The 18714-nt window shown below is 40.3% G+C and overlaps 1 protein-coding gene across 1 annotated transcript in view; it reads right to left on the bottom strand.

The window, feature by feature from the left end:
- Ryr3 (ryanodine receptor 3) overlaps positions 1 to 18714 on the bottom strand; it is a 530745-nt gene that overhangs the window by 158041 nt on the left and 353990 nt on the right. The window contains exons 37-38 of the mRNA XM_055599056.1: positions 16769 to 16871; positions 15876 to 16013 (exon numbers count right to left, since the gene is read on the bottom strand). Of these exons, the coding sequence (XP_055455031.1) occupies positions 15876 to 16013; positions 16769 to 16871 (241 nt within the window). The remainder of the gene's footprint in view (positions 1 to 15875; positions 16014 to 16768; positions 16872 to 18714) is intronic.

The following is an 18714-nucleotide window of genomic DNA, read 5'->3' as shown; positions in this document are numbered from 1 at the left end:
CTACTAATTTTCTTTCATTCAATTATTTGTGTGGTTTTTATTTTTGCTTTTTGTCATTTTCCTTTGTTTAAGATATTGAAAGAACATGAAATTGGGAGGGTAGGGAAGTGAGGAGGAATTGGAAGGAGTTAAGGGAGGTGAAAAATATGATAAAAACATATTGTATAAATCTTTTTAAAAATTAAAATAAAAAACCCTGCCTTCTCAAGTGCACCTATTCCCATTTCTTCTAGTGAAGATAGTAAGAACAAAGGGAATATTAAAAAATTCAGAAATTCTTACACATGATACAGGTTTTATAGTCCTCTAACTATTACTTCCTTAAAGCACACACTCTGGCATGAAAGAACTGTGGTTTTCAGTATAAATGGTCAGATCTTCCACAGAAATAACACACAACATCTAAATCCTTGGTACACAGGAGAATCCATGAGCAAGGAGAATCACTCATCAGCTAAAGGCTACTTCTTCTGCAATAAAAAGTTTGCAGAGCCATGAAATCAAATAGTTATTAGTGTTCCCTTAACCTGGCTTTATCTCTTTGAGTTGTTGGTCAGGGAGTCAAAGAGACTCCCTAAACTATATAGACTATTGCAGTTGCTCTTAGTTACCTTCCAGAAAAGAAGTTAGACTCTATTGGTGAAGCTACCATACATTTTACACATGGAACTTGGAGGAATGAAGCTCAAGATGACCTAGAAGCCTCCTCCCTGAAGACTAGTTCTTATAGTACTTGAAGGTGCTATGCAAGCTTCCCAGAGAGAAAAACAATCAATAGCCCTATTTAGCTGTAAAGCCTATGATCCACAATAATGACCAGCAAGACAAGATATTCCATAGGGTGCAATAATGGCACTTATATTTTAGGGTTAGTCAACATCCATGTAATTGGACTTAAGACTCACTCAATAGAAGGCAATTCATGTATGGCACTATAAGCAAGGTCAGTTATTTATGGATGGTAAGGTTATGGATTCTAGAGGCAAACCTATTATTTCCACTTTCCTAAATAGTATAATTTCCAAATACTTATATTTTAAATACTTATCTTTATTCCTGAAGATACATGTTGCTCTTACCCTTCATCAAAGAAGATTCTTCTTACAGCACAAGGAGACTACCACAGAAGTCCACAACTGGTCAGAATGCATATAACATTGACTGTGGGGTACCCAGGCCTAGCTGATAAACCTATAACACAACCTCTGCACCTCAGACTCAGGAACATCACAGAAGAGGGGGCAGAAAGATTGCAAGAGCCAGAGGACAAGAATATTAGCTGCTAAACAGCTTTTTAAATATGGCGGGGAAGCTATGCCCATGAACTCTCAGCAATTATGGTTGCCTTAACAAGACCCGAATGATGACAATACCAGCTGACATGCCAACATGGGTGGCGGCAGGTTCATGGAGCTCCACCACTAGACGAAGCACTGCAGGTAGTTAATGGCTATGGAGAGAGGAATATTCAGTTTTTTTCTAGGGACAAAACTCTTGATGGAATCTCCAAACCCAAGTAGTCAGCCTTAAACACAGTACATAAAAGAAACACTAAATGAACTCAGCAGGTTTTATTCACATATACATACACATATATAAGTAAATAATAATAATAGTAATAATAATGGTCACCAATTTGAGAGGTGGTGAGTACACAGGAGGAATTTGCAATGGGAAAGGGAGAGGTAGAAATGGTGTAAACTCACACACAAAATTATCAAAAACAATTAAAAAATCTATATTAAAAAGGAACATGTTTTATATAATGTGCTAGGTCCTGTGTATAACTGTATATATGAAAATTAAAATAATCAGTGCATAAGAAATCCCTAGAACATATGTACAAACATTAATGATTAACACTATAAATAAAGGTAGCTCTGAAAGTTTAATCTGCAAATTAGGGGGCTCAGAGTTCTTTAGGCAGTATGGAAGCTTATAACAATTCAAAGATTATTTGCTGTTTTAATTGTATTGACACTGGCACTGATATTGGAGAAGAAATGATAGGCAAAAGTGATGGTGCCTTAGAACAAAGAAATAAACAAGACTCAACCATATTCCTTATTATCAATTGCCTGAGAAAACTGCCAATTTCACATTGGAATATCTTAAATGAAGAAGAACCTTATCAATAAAACTCTCAAGATGATATCATTTAATTCTATAAACACAATGGTGATAAGTACAAAGCTGCACATCAGCAGTCAAGTGTATTTTCTTGAGGAAAAACATTTGCATGTGTTTGAGTTATCAGCTAAAGTAGCCTCTTGTCTAATGGCAAGCCATTTTTTGTTAGATTGTTTTTTTTCTTTTTTAATTTTTAATTATACTTTATTTACTTTGTATCCCCCCTCCAGTTCCCTCCCTCCTCCCCTCCCAATCCCTTCCTTCCTCCCCCTTCTCCACACACTCTCCTTCTCAAGTCCACTGGTAGGGGAGGGTTTCTTTTTCTTCCTTCTGATCCTAGTCTGTTAGGTCTCATCAGGAGTGGCTGCATTGTCTTCCTCTGTGGCCTGGTAAGGCTGCTCCCCCCTCAGAGGGAGGTGATCAAAGAGCCAGCCACTGAGTTCATGTCAGAAGCAGTCCCTGTTCCCATTACTATGGAACCCACTTGGACACTGAACTGCCATGAGCTACATCTGTGCAGGGGTTCTAGGTTATCTCCATGCATGGTACTTGGTTGGAGTATGAGTCTCAGGAAAGACCCCTGTGCTCAAATTTTTTGGTTCTGTTGCTCTCCTTGTGGATCTCCTGTCCTCTCCAGATCTTACTATTAGTTCCCCCTTCTTTCATAAGATTCCCTGCATTCTGCCCAAAGTTTGGCCATAAGTCTCAACATCTGCTTTGATAGTCTGCAGGGCAGAGCCTTTCAGAGATGGCAAGCCATTTTAAATGAGAAGTTAAACAACCCATGGCTAATTGGTCCTGGAGAACTCATTTTCTCCAAAAAGAAAGAAATAAAAATTTCATTTTAAATAGTATTATTTACTGCCAATGAAGAAATTTAAATTTCAAGTGAAGACCAAAATTTTGGCAAACATTTATCTGCCACTGTGAGCTTTGACAGCTTCTCAGCAGTTAAAGATCCCCTGATTAAATTATTGATATTAGCAAATGTGATTTGAAAATACTTTATTATAAACTGTAACTCTGTATTATTCAAAGAAATAATGATTTACATAGAAAAATGCATGCAGCTACAAAAAAAAAATGTGGTAGTGCCAACCAACAAGCAAGCTGTGCCAACAGACTTCTTTTTTTTTCAGTTGAGAATTTTTTATTTTGTGTTTTGATTTTATTTACTGCCTCCTCTAACTCTTCCTAGATCCACTCCCCCATCCTAACCTACCCAATTTTACGCTTTCTCTAAAAAAAAAAAAACCCATTAAGACCAATTTTATGCTTCAATATAGTCTTGGATGTGTGGCCTTCCACTGGATTGTGGCCAACTACCAGGGGCTATGTCTTAAAGAAAATTGACTCCCTCTCATGGCACCTGTCAATTATACAATAAAGCGTAAGACTAATTTTTGAATTTCCATATACCAACTAGCTTTTGAGAATCTACTAATTATTCAGTTATTAGGACACACTCGCTACAACCGTGCCAATAATCTTTGGAATTTTTAGTCCTCTCCCAGCTATACTTATATTTGAGGCTATTTTTTCCACATTGTGTCAAGTTGGAGAATTCAACTGCTGTTCAGACAAATTTATATAAAGATAAAAGTATATGGTTCTTTTTGAAATAACATTTAGTTGTTTTATTATGGAACTATGCTATTAAATGTATAGCTATACATTTTAATTATCTTTATTATAAAATGGTGCAATTAAAATTTCTTTTTTTCTTCTCTCTCTCTCTCTCTCTCTTTTTTTTTTTTTGGTTTTTCAAGACAGAATTTCTCTGTGTAACCTTGGCTGTCCTGGTAGACTAGGCTGGCTACGAACTCACAGAGATCTGCCTGCCTGTGCCTCTCTGTGTGCTGGGCATGTGCAACCGTGCCTAGTTGCAGTTTTAATTTCTAAGCAAGTAAATACTGACAGATATAAACAGCCTAGATTAATGCTGTAAGAACCTATGTAGTATTTGGGAATGTAAATAATCCCCAAGACCAGAAACGTGGATTTTCATTTCTAGATGGACAGCATCTATTACAAAGCAAAGACGGTAAAGTGGAAAGCAAAGCTCCCTCTCCAGCTTAGGTGAACCCAACTCCACCAGGCTGTGTGATTTTGATCAGTGAACTGAGGCCTTCATCTAGAAAGCTACCGCTTAAGGGTATTTCTCTGCTAGCTTCTGGGTGTATTAAAGGTGAGTGCATGAAAGTCAGACTCCTCTTATTGAGTAGCGGAGTGAGGATTAAAGAATCATTATGTCGAAAATTGAATCCTGGAGACTGAGGGCTTTGACCATTATTCACAGGGCACCAAAGTGCTCCTTGCTAGCTTGAAGGGCTGTGAAAGTTTTCCCCTTAATTTGGGCTCAGTTTGGGCTTAAGACTGGTCATCTTCAGAGAAGGGAGGGGCTGGGCCTGTGTTATGCAGTGGCTATGTGACCTTCTTTGGAAGGCTCTGTAACTGACATGGGGCACATGAGTAGTGGGCAGGCTGCAGACAACTAAATTCTTAACATCAGCTTATCTTCATCAACTACAGATGGTCTCAGCAGTAATGGAAGCCATGGCTATAGGCTGCAAGAGTTTCACTGTAGCATCAGTGAGTTTCCAGGAGTTAGGATATATGTCATAGACATGTTTTTGCCTGTCATTGACTGAAAAGCAAGTGACCTTCTGTTGGGCCACTTCTAAATTAGCTTCTTAATCAAATGCTATTTTATGGAGATTTTCTAGGTTCTTGTTATTGAGTTAAGTGCCTCTATAAAACCTTTTTAACAACAGCATTATTGTCCATAGGACCCTGGTTGAGGAACTCAATAATATATGTAAGGTATTTGGTCATGTTGTTCAATTGGCTTCTAAATATTTACATTTATAGCCTTAAACCTGGGCTGCTCTACCTTGGCCAGAGAATTCTCCTTTTGCAGTGGGCATCAGTTAATGCAGAGATGAAAAACCATTCAAGGTGATGAAAAGAAGAAACCAAGTGCTCAGCCCTCAGTGAGACATTTTTATGAACTTCCCTACCTCCCACCATGCCCCAGGAAAGGTCCTGGAAGAGGGGGTATAAAGAATGGAAGAGCTGAAGGATGAGAACTGCAGTGAACTGCTCTCTTGAAAATATGACATGACTATCCCCTTCATGGATTCACACAGCTGTGGTTATTTGTGGCAAAATTTCATCAAACCACCATGCCCCAGTTTGGGCTTAGATAGGGGAGGTGTGTCCCAGGCCTCATTCCGTAATGAGGACCTGGTTGACAGTTGATTGCTGCTAGAGAAGGGAGAGTCATTCTTTTTTGAGGGTGTTCCCACTGGTAATTTTCCTGTGCTCTAGTACATGGCTCCATGCTCATGCACATAGAGCCAGTGCTAATTGGACTTATAAAAAAATCTGAAAAGTACCAAAAGGAGGAGGGGGGACAGAGAGATGTCTCAATGGCTGAGAGCATTTGCCGCTCCTGTACAGGGGACCCGAGCTCAGTTCCTAGCATTCACACTGGATGCCTCCACCATTGCTGGCCTCTGTGAACACTGTAACTCAGACGCATATACCCACACAAAGACATGCACATACACAGAAGTAAAAATAAAATAAATCTTCAGAAATAAGACGTGCAATTAGTAGGGGGACTTCTGGGGGGTGTTGGAAGTGGGAGATGGGGTGAATATGATCGTATTTCATTGTATTTGTGCATGAATTCTCAAGAATTAAAAATAATTTAATAAGTTAAAAAAAAAAAGGCAGGTCTTCGTCAGAGCTGTCCAGACTTCAGATTCCTATTCACTTCAGCAGGGCTGGCAAATACACATGATGGTTCAGCTCATGGAACTTTTAGAAAGTGGTAAATTCGATGTCATGAAGAAAAGAATGGAGGAACAAAGGAAGACACAGAACATAAGTGTTGTGACGAGCAAAATAAAGCAAACCATCAAACAAAACATGAAGGGAAGTGAATTGTGTGCTATGATTTCCCTGATGAGATTACTATTATTAACACTCTAGTGTATTCAAATTTTGCAATTAGTGTAATTATAGATAGGCAATTTTCTCAAATATGTGACCTATATGCCACATTTAAAATGATTAGTCAAGCTAACTCAAAATGGAAAGATGCTAAGTGCACTGTGTTGCTCAGAAAGACTTAGTTGCTGGGAGACCTCTTAGAAGACAATGGCTTCTTCACTCCCTACTCATATATTCTGTACAAAAAAAGCATTAGAATGTTTGGACTAGTCATATATTCTGTATAAAAAAGTATAGAGTGTTTTTCCATTAATGCATCCATTTGGGAGTATCTGATTCAGGTGTTTACCACCCCCTACCAGTCATATTATAATCTGCTTCTTTGAACCTTTAAGTTGGCCACATATGACCCATACAAGAAAACTCATGAGTCATCCACTAATGTCACAAACCTCTCCTTTAAGTAGTGGAACAACCAGTTTCTAGTGGCAACTGACACAAGAGAAGGGTCATTTGCTCTCACAGTGTAGTTTTCTATGCTAAGGCTGCAGGAGTCTGGAACTTTCAAATACTTCTCCGGATGTCTCTCTTATTTTCTCTCCAAATTTAGATCACAAGCCAAACCGTCTTCAGTGGATGAACTACATGATATTATCAGAGAGTCAATGTTGGCCACTGACAAAACAAATCCTATAACTGTACTGTTAAATATCTGTGAGTATTCCTACATCTGGGTCAGCTTGGAAGAAAAAAAAAATTCCAATTACATTGAGGAGAAGGAATAAATGAAACCATACTGTACTTAGGTTAAACTCAGAAAATGATTTGTAATATTCATAGTACAATGGAATCATAAATTATGTGCATTTCAATGATGTGTACCTATTTTAAAATTCCAGGGGATTGAAATTCAGCCTGTGGTATGACGTAGACGGACAGAGGTGTGAACAGGTGTGGATAGTTTCCAAGCACAAGATGCTTGTATGTATTCTAATGAAAGGGTGTGAAGGAAAGGGTACAGATTTGCTTAGGTGTAAAAGAGGGGAGGAACTAAGAGGAGCTGGGGGATGAAAAACCATAATCAAAATAAATTGTATGAAAAAAAATTTTCAATCAAAAAATAATAGAAGTTGATGATTTAGTATTACAGCACTTGCCAAGAGCCTCTGTTAGGCCCCCAGCTTGAGGGGCTGTGGTGGTGACAGTGTTAGTGATTGTATCTTTGAACTCTGCTTTCTTCATTCTTATTGTCTGTAGCTTGCACAATGAATCCCTAACTGCTAAGAGATATCCACAGATATCTGTAGAAGTTGTGTTACCTTACTGGTAAAGGGGACTGGGCAAAGGGGACTCTGCAGATATGACGAAGTGAACATTCTGAGCCAAGGGATTATTGTGGATGACTTGGGGGTTCATTTCATCACAAGGGTCTTGGAGAGAAGAGGCAAGAGAGTGAGAAAGGAATAACAGAGGCAGGATCCTAGTGGAGCTGTTCATTACCCAAAGAAGGCAGTGGTCCTCTAGAAGATAGAAAAGGCAAGAAATGATCCTCTAGGGATGCAATCCAGCTCAGTCACTTAACCTCTGAAACTGTAAGATAATAAGTTCTGGCTGTTTGTGATGTTGGTACGTTTATGGTAACTTGGTACAGAAACAATTAGAAAGCTTGTATACTGTGACTCATTTTAGGTCTTAGGTAGAGGATTTTTTTAAAACTCTTTTTTGAGGCTAAGACTATCAGATTGTCAACAAAGTTGAGGTCTCCATTCAACTGGTCCAGATCTTAAGGCCAAACTAGAACTAACATTAAGCCCAGAGAGTACTCATTGTAGAGCTGCTATGAGCTGATGAACAACTCACAGATATTATACATAGTGCTCACTAGGTCTTTCATGCTGGCTGCTCTGCCTCTACCTCTGAACATCAAGCACTATTACAACCTACATCACCACTGAGACCAACCATTGAGTGAGTAGAGTGAGTGGTGATGCTGTAGATGATAAAAGCCATACACACAATCACGCAGAACACAACTGGCTCTTCTGTCTTAACAGCATTCCTGGTTTGTGAAGGGTCCCTCTCTATTTTGAGGATCATACTCAACGATCCAACTTTATTTCAAACATAGGTTCTATTGACTTGAGTCAATCAGAGTCCATTACTTTCTAGGTCAAATTGGCTGGTGCCTCATGGAGTGGCTTATGACTAACTTTTCCAATCAATCAAAGGTGTTCTCAGATGCTTTCTGTGGCTGTGGTCTCAGATGCTTTCTGTGGCTGTGTAATGTTTGGAACTCTGGGAACTTTTCAGAGGGTATATGGATGCTAGAGCACTGAGAGGCATTGTTGTTTTTTGTTGGTTGTTGAGGGAAGGGGGCTAGTTTTAGTTTGTTAGTAGTTGTGCTCAAAGAAGAAACAAGAAGAAAGAAATTAGATAGAAGGATCTCTATCTCTCTCTCCCCTCTATCCTTCTTTCTCTCCTATCTAGTGATAGGGCATGAAACTGGAGAGGGCTGATAAAGGGTCGCAAGAAGAAGAGCCTACAAAGTAGCAAAGACCAGGCACACTTCTTTGCTATTTTTTTTTAACATACAAAGAAAACAAACACAGAGAGGCTAGGAACTTACCTAACATTACAGTTGGTAAATGGCAGCGCCTCAGGCTGCTAGAATCTATTCCTTGTACTTTATCATCTCAAGTTGCTTACCTTCATAACACTCAGCAAAATAGTTATTTTTATTAGTATCTTAAACTTATATTATGCCTACTGTCTAGACACTCTTTTAATAAGTCATGAAATAGATTCAGCTATAAAATCCTAAATCCCATAAAGCTTTAGTTCTTTTCCTGACACTCTTGGTCAGATTACTTTCTCAGAGCTTCAATTTCTTTACCAATAAAATAAAATCACCCTGTAAAATTCCCCTGGGAGCCTGCGGTATAGTAATGGTAGCACCGGGCAGGGCCAGCTGTGTGTCCTCAGACAAGTCATCTGCCTCTCTGTGTCTCTGTCTGCTTCTGAGAGCATATGTCTAAGTGACATGCTCTTGAAAGAGTGGCAGTAATTTATTCACGTGGCAAATGAAGGCCTGCGGCCTCACCGAGCTAAATGGGGAAGAAGCAAGAAATTTACTACCACTTTTAGTGCCCAATTTCATTGTTATTCAGTTTGCTTTTCCAACAAGTGAAACCCGAGATTGAAGATATAAAACAAAATCTCAAAATTCTAGCGGTTCCTGATGGCTTTAAGTGGCCATTATCAAAGCGTCAGTGCACACCATTAAATCACCTCAATGGAGGAGGAAATGTGCTTTGAGAAATCCATGGCCTTTGTGATGAGTGTCCTAACTGCTGGTAGAGGGTAACTTGTCTGTCAGAGGTCACGTGGCATGGTCACACATTCCCCATTCACTACCAAGGTTTCCTGGGAAGAGGCTGGCCCTGCCCAGTTCATATCCTGTGTGCTCTCTGTCCTGGAGCTTCTTCAGGTCAAACTCACAAAACGGTCAGGTATCTAAAGCTTAGCAACGGAGAAGGCCAGGGAAAGTTAAATCCAATGACACGAAGGGCTTAACTTCAGACACATTCCTCAGGCCAATTTCTTTGTGCTTCCTCAGTGTTTCTCTGTGTCAATGTCGATAGTTGGGATAAGTTTACCTGTTGTAACAAGAACAATTGTTGTGGGTATCACAGAATGACATTTCAAGGTGGTCTGAAACGCAAGGCAAAAGCCAGTGAAGACACTGGAACTTTGTTCTTGGGTAACAGGCAAACTACTGTGTTTAAGGTCTGCTGCTGGACAACAGAGAACTTCCGGTGGAGGTGTGAGACTGGCTGAAGGCTCACAGCTTCACATGTGTCCCAGCTCTCCATGTGTTTTTGGGACAGACATACTTGTTTTCGTCTGTTTTGGCCTCCCTAGCCTAGGAGTAGGGCAAGATTAGTGTTGGTTATTCCCTTTTTCACTGCAATGATTATAGACACAACTTCGCCAGTGTTTCCTGTGTGGCCAGCAATGTCTCAAGTCCTGGATTAGCAGGCGACTCTCACAAACATCACGTAAGAACAGAAAAGATAGGATGTGGCAGTGTCCAAATTTCCCCATCACCATGGCCCTTACAGACTTCATCCTCACTTTACTTTTCCTTTGCATTTAAGAACGTTTCAATTTACTGGACAGAAGAGGGTTCTTGTGAATAGCAGGTCTGCTAAGGCATCCCAGGGAGTGAGAGCTAAGTATGGGATGTGGTGTTTTTTTTTTTTTTTTCTTTTTTTACTGTTTACAGCGGACTGTGAACCCCACAACTGAGTCACATTGGCCTAGGTGGAGCCTAGCTTTCAGGGTGGACAATGCAAAGTCATCTGGCTGCCGTACCTATCTGCTCAACCTGTTTCTAAATTTCCCTCCGTTTTCTTGTGTGTTTATGTGTGCTCGTGTGCATGTATGAGTTTGTGTGGGGGAGTACATGGATGTGTGTAAGCATGTCTGTGGAGGCTAGAAGTCAACTCTGGGTGCCATTTACCTTGTGTCTTGAGACAGGGTCTCTTCCTGGCCTGGAGCTAATCAAGGAGGCTAGGACGGCTAGACAGATAGCACTGGAGTTCAGCCTGTCTCTGCCTCACCAGGGATGAGATTATCGGCACACATCACCACATCAGCATTTCCCGAGAGTTCTAGGAAGGTCTTTGGCCTCCTACATGGTTTTCTACTTTGGTCAGAGCCTCATACATACATGGGTAGAAACAAGTGGTCTCCCCCAATCCTGCCTTCCTCACAGCCTGGATACTCCTTCAGTGTCAGAAGCAGCACTACAAGCTGCCAGTGAAACTGCACGCAAACATTCCAGCCGGATCCTGCTCTATGGCCCCCTGGGGTTTCATCCATCATAAGCAGATAATTAGCCTGTTGTTTTTGAAACCAGTCATCCAGCCTCATAGTGTACAGGCGATTACATAACTGATAGTGATGCGACTGAGAGGAGAGCACAGAAGGGGCAGAGAGCGCTCGCTGATCTGACTGGGGGAAGGAGTGTGTCAGGAAAGGAAGTGAGAATGCCCTTTGGAAGCCCAGGTATTTGAGTGCTCGGTCCTTAGTTGGTGGGAAGGATTAAGTGTGGGGTTGTCGGGGCTTCCAGGTTTCAGAAGCTCATGCCAGACCCAGTAGCTCTCTCTGTCTCCAACTTGCCAGATCAGGGCATAAGCTTTTAGCTACTGCTCTAATGCCATGTTTGTCTGTCTGCCACCACACTCCTGACACGATGGCAGTGGACTCATCCTCTGGAACTGTAAGCAAGCCCCCAGTTAAATGTTCCTTTCATGGTGCCTCTTCACAGCAAGAGAACAGTGACTAAGACACGGAGAGACACGTGGCATGAGGGTGAAGCTGAGGCAGAACCATGAACGGGCAACTTATATGCCGTATGTTGTTACTGTGAGAAGCAACAGTATTTACAGAGGGGCTTAAGAGGTGATGTGGGTACCCCATTCATGCCAAACCCTTTATCTCTGCAATTCCAGGGCCAAGCCTTACACAGCAAATGAGAACAATATACCGAGGAACCTGCTTTTACTGGCAATTCTCTGAGGCACAGTGTTTAGTCACCTAAACACTAGATGCATTCCCACCTCATCCCATCCAGTTCCCCACAGAATCCAGCCCTGCCTGAACTTTCCTGTCTTCTGGCATTCTCAAGTGGTGTTTTCAGCAAAGCGCTCTTCTTTCCTGTTTTATCTACTTGTTCTCACACTCTTAATAACACTTTTCCAACTACTCCTCAGGACATGGATTGTACTTTTGCTTGAACTTTATTATCACAATCTAACCTCAATTCTGTAAGAGTTATCTATGTAGACCAATTCCGCCTCTGTAGTCAAGGACTCACTCCATGTTTGCAAGCCTCAGTTGAATAACTTGCAATTATAGCTTAAAAAATTAAGTCAATGGAATAACTGTAGAAAAGAAAACCCACACATTAAGATCCAATAAGGAAGGGTGAATAAAAGCCTCACATGAGGAGGAAAGCCACTTTTGTCCTATTAGAGTTTACATGATATGCAGGGGTAGGAGGGAGAGGAACAAGATTAGAAGACTCCACACAGGAGGGTTCATTCTCTCCCTGCTGTCTCTGTCTCTCTGTGTCCATCTGTCTAAAGAAACACCTTTTTGGGGAGAATTTAGCAATTTTAGAAGAGAAGTCTAATGATGTCACCTGAGGCATCATCAGATTTGTTTTCTGAAAGTTCTAATGTCTAAATGCTCAGAGGTGGTGATCTCACTTGCTGTTCATTTGTACCAGAGCCCAGGACTTACTTTCTCTGGTTGTAAACACTTCCCCTGCCCGGCAGTATTCACAAACAAGCTGTAGCATTCAATCAGAGAATTTTGGCCTAGAGCTGTTATACCATTCCATGACAAAACACATACTTTCCTAAGTAGCAACTTTGGGACTTGATGGATTTATAGTCATCTCTTGGGACTTCTCTGGTCTGGTCTTGCGTCAGAGGAAAGCAAGCATGTCTCAGGGATAAGAATGCCAGCTCAGCTCTATGAGAGGGAGGCAGTGTTTGTGCAAACAGCACAGTCTCAGAACAGAAGGCAGCTCCCCTCCTTTCGACAGACTCTCGCCTACAGCTTGTTCTTTAACACTCCTCTCCACTGCTGAATTATGGTGGGTTAGCACAAGGTCTCTGATGTCAGCAGGGGGCCCTGTCTCCTTTGCTTGCATTGCTTGAGAGATTAAATATCCTTTGGGAGCATTTCTTCATAAAGAGAAGACAAGGAAAACTGTCTCCCAGAGAGAAGGCATAGGCACACCACATTTCATCTATAAAATCTGATAGCTGATTTTCATTTTCTTAACTTTAGTATTCAAGAGATATAGTTGCTCGATCTCTTCTAGAGAAATAACTCAGTTGCTACGGCTACACATTTATATTTAAGGAAATCCTGTTTTAACTGCTGCTTGCAGTCCAGTCCTAGCATGCAAGGGCTCTTTTACGAATGTGCTAGACAGAGACATAAAAATATGACCCAGTATATTGAGCTACTGCTATACCATTTTATTATCATATACGTCTTTGATTATACCGTAATAGTTTTCATTGACGCCATAGCTTGCAATTCATTTAAGCAAACCTCTTTTAACACAGAGCTATTAAGTAGCATTAAAACGACTTTCAGAACAGTGCTGTTCTCTCTTTCCTGAGCTCATCTGATCCACACCACCTGCTCACAGAAGCAAGTATCAGGGACAAGTCATCACCACCTTACCTGACAACTTCCAGTCCAAAGCTTTGGCATCACTTAAAAAAATGCACAGGGGTCTTTCCTGAGACTGGTACTCCAACCAAGTAACATGCATGGAGATAACCTAGAATCCTTGCACAGATGTAGCCCATGGCAGTTCAGTGTCCAAGTGGGTTCCCTAGTAATGGAATAGGGAATTTCTCTGACATGAACTGATTGGCCTGCTCTTTGATTAGCTCCCCCTGAGGGGGGAGCAGCCTTACCAGGCCACAGAGGAAGGCAATGCAGCCACTCCTGATGAGACCTAATAGACTAGGATCAGAAAGAAAGAAAAGAAGACCTCCCCTATCAGTGGACTTGGGGAGGGGCATGTGTGGAGAAGGGAGAGGAAAGGAGGTATGGAAGGGGAGAAGGGAGGAAGCTACAGGGGGGATACAAAATGAATAAAGTGTAATTAATAAAAAAGAAAAAAAAGGATTTATTTATTATTTATATAGTATTCTGTCTGCATGTATACCTGCACACCAGAAGAGAACACCAGATTTCACTATAGATGATTGCGAGCCACCATATGGTTGCTGGGAATTAAACTCAGGATCTCTGGAAAGGTAGCACTCTTAATCTCTGAGACATCTCTCCAGCTTCGGCATAACTGACCGAATGCTGTTGGGTTCTGACTTTCATCTGAAGTGCCCACTCACACCAGTTATTAATCTGCTCAGATGTAGGAAACAGCATGGTGTTATAGGAAGAGTAGGATTTTAGCCATTTTTTTTTTTGCAATTGGCTGTACATTTAGAAACATTGTCTCCATATGACTCAATTAAAGACAATTATTTGGAGTACTATACAACTTCCTAGAGTTTATCTGAAGATATGATATATTCCAGCTATGCTTCTACAGTATTTTTCAGGGAATCCACATCGCACAACCAGTGTTGCCTGAACTCATCCTTTCTTCCTGGAATCAGACTGCTCAGGACGGCGGCAGACTTGGATATCTCATAAGTCCACACATGAGAGTGAGTCAGGCAGCACGGTGAACACACACAGTCTCATGACAGGCCTGTCAGGTGCCTATGTTCTATTCAAACAGACAGAACAAGATCAGCTTTAGGGCTGAGGAGCAGCTATGCAGAAGGTAATCCATAGTGTTTGAATCCCCCTCAGAGTGAGGCGTCAATGAGGCAGTTGGTGAGTGGTTCCATCTGGTTGACTCACTTTAGTTGACATGTCACGGTCACTTTGTGAGAAGCCTATCCATAACACACTGTCAAAAAAAGCATCCACTTCTGGAATTAGTTCTCAGCAGGTGCTATAGCAGCTTTGCGGGACGGTTCAGGCTATTCACAGTCCTTTTGATGGCAACCACAAAAAAAGTCTCTATTCACTCTCTTTTTTTTTTTTTTTGGCTCTACAATCTGGTTGGCTTGCCTTTATCAAAGCCAAAACCTTTCCATGGTTATGAGATAGGACTGAGCAGGATTGTCAGAGCCGTGTTACTGTATACTCTCTCAGAGGCTTCAAAGCTTCCACTGATAAATGGGAATAATCTATTCACCTCAGAGACACTCTGACAAAGATAAAAGATTAATATGAAGGGTCATGAGATGTGTGAACCCCCAAAGTGGCATTTCCAGACACACCTATCATATCTTGACAGTGTATTTCTCTAGTAGGTAATCTGAAAGTGTGTTCCAAGATAGATAGGAATAGGGAATATGATAAAAAGCAATGACATTGAACCTGGGACATTTTTCTTCCTTAGACAAATAATAAATTTGCCAAATCTGTAGCAAGGAGCAGATTGATTGCATATAATACTCAGACAATCTGCCTCTTGAAATGCTAACTCATTTAGAGGCAGTCAAGAAAGTTGACTTCTTTCAATGTGGATCAAACTTGTTGAAGTTACCTACTGTGTAGTGAAGAGGGGAGTGGATTGGAACAATACTTGACATCCTTAAAAAACAGGCCAAAGAGAAAACAAAACAAAACAAAACAAAATAGGTCAAAGACTGTAGGCTGTTGCAATCTCAATACCATAGTAAAAAACAAACAAACAAACAAAAAAACACCAAAAAACAAACAAAAAAACCCAACAACAACAAAAAATGAGATACCTATTATTTGTTTACAAGTCTTGTTTTACTATTGTTTAATTTCTTTGGTTGGAGTAGTTTTCCTTGCTTAAGTAACTACATTCAGAAGTGACAAAAATTGACAGTGCTTAAAGGTTGAAAGAAAGATCAGAATCCACGAGGGAATTTCTAATGTAGACAAACAATGAGAGCAGATACCAAACAGCTGGTCTCTTAGGTTTCAGAAAAGTCCCAAAGTGAATTCCTTGAGTCACGGGAAAGACAAAGGAAAAAGCAGTAACACTGACTAACAACAATGCGAACACAATGCCCACGTGCTCACTTGAGAGTCAAACAGCCCCCTGTCTTACAGCATGTGTGAGAGAACCAGCTATCTTGATTAAGACTTGGGAGAGCATAGGATTTTGAGCAGTGTAATTGAAAGGTAGCGTTACTTACTGGGATAATGTTCATTTTCCTCTTTTGGCTGCTCTTTTTCTGGCTTGGGTGAGCCCTTGATTTTATACACCATAGCGCGCAGTTTTCCTGTCCAGGAAGTATCCTCCTCCTCCTCCTCCTCTTCTTCCAAGGGAACCCCTAGCAAGCCACAGAATACAGTGCAAACCACAAACAGTAACTTAAGTGTTAGAAAGAATATAAGAAAGCAAATTCCCATCTTCAGAAACATTTTCAAGAGATTTAGGCAGCCTCCTAGGAATGTTTACCTACATTATGCCTTTCTAATAGTTGCTAGAATACGTGATTTTCCGTGTCCCAGAACATCAAATAAATTTAATCCCAAGGCTTTATTTTTTCTAACCTATGTTAAAACAGGCTCTAGAGTCTCTAGAAATACATTTACATTTGTTATTTCAAATGAGAAGCTCAGATCCAACTTACCCTTGTACAAGAATCATAAATGCCATGATCCACTTAAAAATCAGCAGATATGCATCAAAGTAGGGATCAATGGCTTAGAAATCCTTAGGGAAGGTATTAATACCTTTTGAATAAATAATATAGCTAAAAAGAAAAGGGATCAGAATCTTGGCTTGACTGGGAGATGACAACAGTATTACTATAAGTAACTGGATGAAATGCAGAATCAGCCTTCCTCCCACCTCTCTCTCAGAGACCTTTCTGTTCCCTCTCTGTATCCTCACAAAGATTCTTCTAGGTAAAGGTTCCCAGTTTTCCAGTCTGCCAGGGACACTTCCTATATCTTCTCTGACATATGTAGGTCGAACAATTGGTACCATAAGGTCAGACAGAAGAGTAACTTCTCAAACCCTCCCTGGCGTTTTAACAAAGGAAGATGGTTTGGGGCTCTAGCCTGTCTCTCAGCAGCTCACCACAGTGAACCAGAAGGTCCTCGTGGAAGTCATACAGCTCCTCGCGGATCTCCTCTGGGCAGGGGCAGTTCTCTCCCAGGTGAAAGTTGAGGAGCATGTTGATCTGTGAGGGCAAAAAAGGAATGGCTAGCTGGTCTCCAAGTCAGCCGCAGGAGCCTTACACACCAGTTGTTGAATTTTTTTATGTACAAGTTTTTGGAGGGTAGGAGAAGTAAAAGTGGCTAACATATATATAAAAAAAGGCTTTTTCTTCTCTTTTTATACTAAAGGTTGTTTATTAATTGCATAGATTTTGGAAAATATTTAAAGTAGAAAATTGCCACCATCTGGAGACAGTCTTGTTAATAATATTTTAGGCTTCATGTATATCCACACAAGTTCAGATCACATCCCCTACATAAACTCTCTTAAAATCCAATTTTTTACTTACTTTACCTTGGACTTTTTTAAAAACATGAATTTAAAATGGGTGCAGTCTCTTTATTACACTGTATGGATAGATAAGCACTTGTGTAAAATTAACCTTGTCACAATAACGCTCGTTTCTGTTTTTATTAGTCTTTTTTGTGAGTACCTGGTGTGTACGCGTGTATGTGTGTGTGTGTGTGCGCACACGTGAGCCACGGCATGCATGTGCGTGTGGAGGTCAGCAGACAGCCTCACGCAGTCCTTGCTGTTTTGGCTTTCACTTTACACACTAGGCTAGCTGGCCTGTGAACTTCCAGGAATTTTCCTGTCTCCATTTTTCGTCTTTCCACACGAGCACTGGGATGACAGACGCTCACAGTATGCACCAGCTTTAATGAGAGTTATAGGGATTCAAAACCATATCTTCATACTTGTGTAGGAAGCGCTGCTGTTACACACCAGACCCTCTTCCCTACTTGCTCCTGTTTTTCTTATAAACAAAGTTGCTCCAAACATTTCATATACTTTTTTCCCCACATGTCTGATCATTTTCTTACAATAAACTAGAAGCAAAATGAATGGAGCAACAGGTCTGCACATTTTAATGGCTTGCCATATGAATTGTAAATTGCCTCCCAGAAATCTAACAACAATTTGCATCATTCCTAATTTATATAAGTGTGCGTTACTTTGCCATCTCTATTAGAGTAATGAGAGCTTAACACATTTTCAAGTATTTTCCGGTTACATGGGTGAAGAATGTCATATCCCTGTTGCTTTAATTTGCATTTAATTGGTAAGGTTGAAATTTACTTTCCACACAGCAGCTCTAATTTTATTTCATACTTTGTAAGTTTTTTCTTCTCATGCTCTTCCTCCATTTTTTTTAACCAGGTAATTACCCATTTGAAAATTAGTTGGTGAAGTGCTTTGCACATTTTTCAACTTAAATATTTAATAGATTTCTAGAGTTTTAGTTATTTATAATATATGCTTAATAGACTTCTTGAGTGTTAGTTATCTATAATATATATTCACCAGATCGCTGGAGCTTTAATTAGCTCTTAATTTTATGTACAGGCTTCAGCGTTGAGATACAAACTTACATGCTGTGCTCACTCTGCCATTCTTTTTTGTTTTTATTATTCTCTCTTAGTGTTCTTGATTTTTTTAAATTTACCATGTAGTATTCTGAGAGTTTAGTGAGACTCAACTAATTTACAGGTTAATATTTTAAATAAATAACTCACACACACTTACAAAGAGATATGGTAAGAGTGAAGTCCATTTATTAAAGCCAAAAAAAAAGCTGTTAGAGTAATAAATGCACTTCATCATTATTAGACATGAGGAGGTGTAGTAGCTACTCCCAGAGCCCCTGAAATCCTGAAGCAGTGTTGACTGTAAAGGTATTTCCAAATGTAACCACTACAAAGGCTCATGAAAAAAAAAATGCAATCGCCACTAGTGACAAAGCAGGGCACTTAATCTTCTGTCTACATTAATTGTGAGAAATAATGCTAGCAGAGGTCAATTTC

This window comes from Psammomys obesus, unplaced genomic scaffold (assembly GCF_907164565.1).
Source record: "Psammomys obesus unplaced genomic scaffold, mPsaObe1.curated_primary_1811, whole genome shotgun sequence".
Taxonomy (NCBI): domain Eukaryota; kingdom Metazoa; phylum Chordata; class Mammalia; order Rodentia; family Muridae; genus Psammomys; species Psammomys obesus.
The sequence above is the reverse complement of the archived record's forward strand: the minus strand, read 5'-3'. Positions and strand labels throughout refer to the sequence as shown.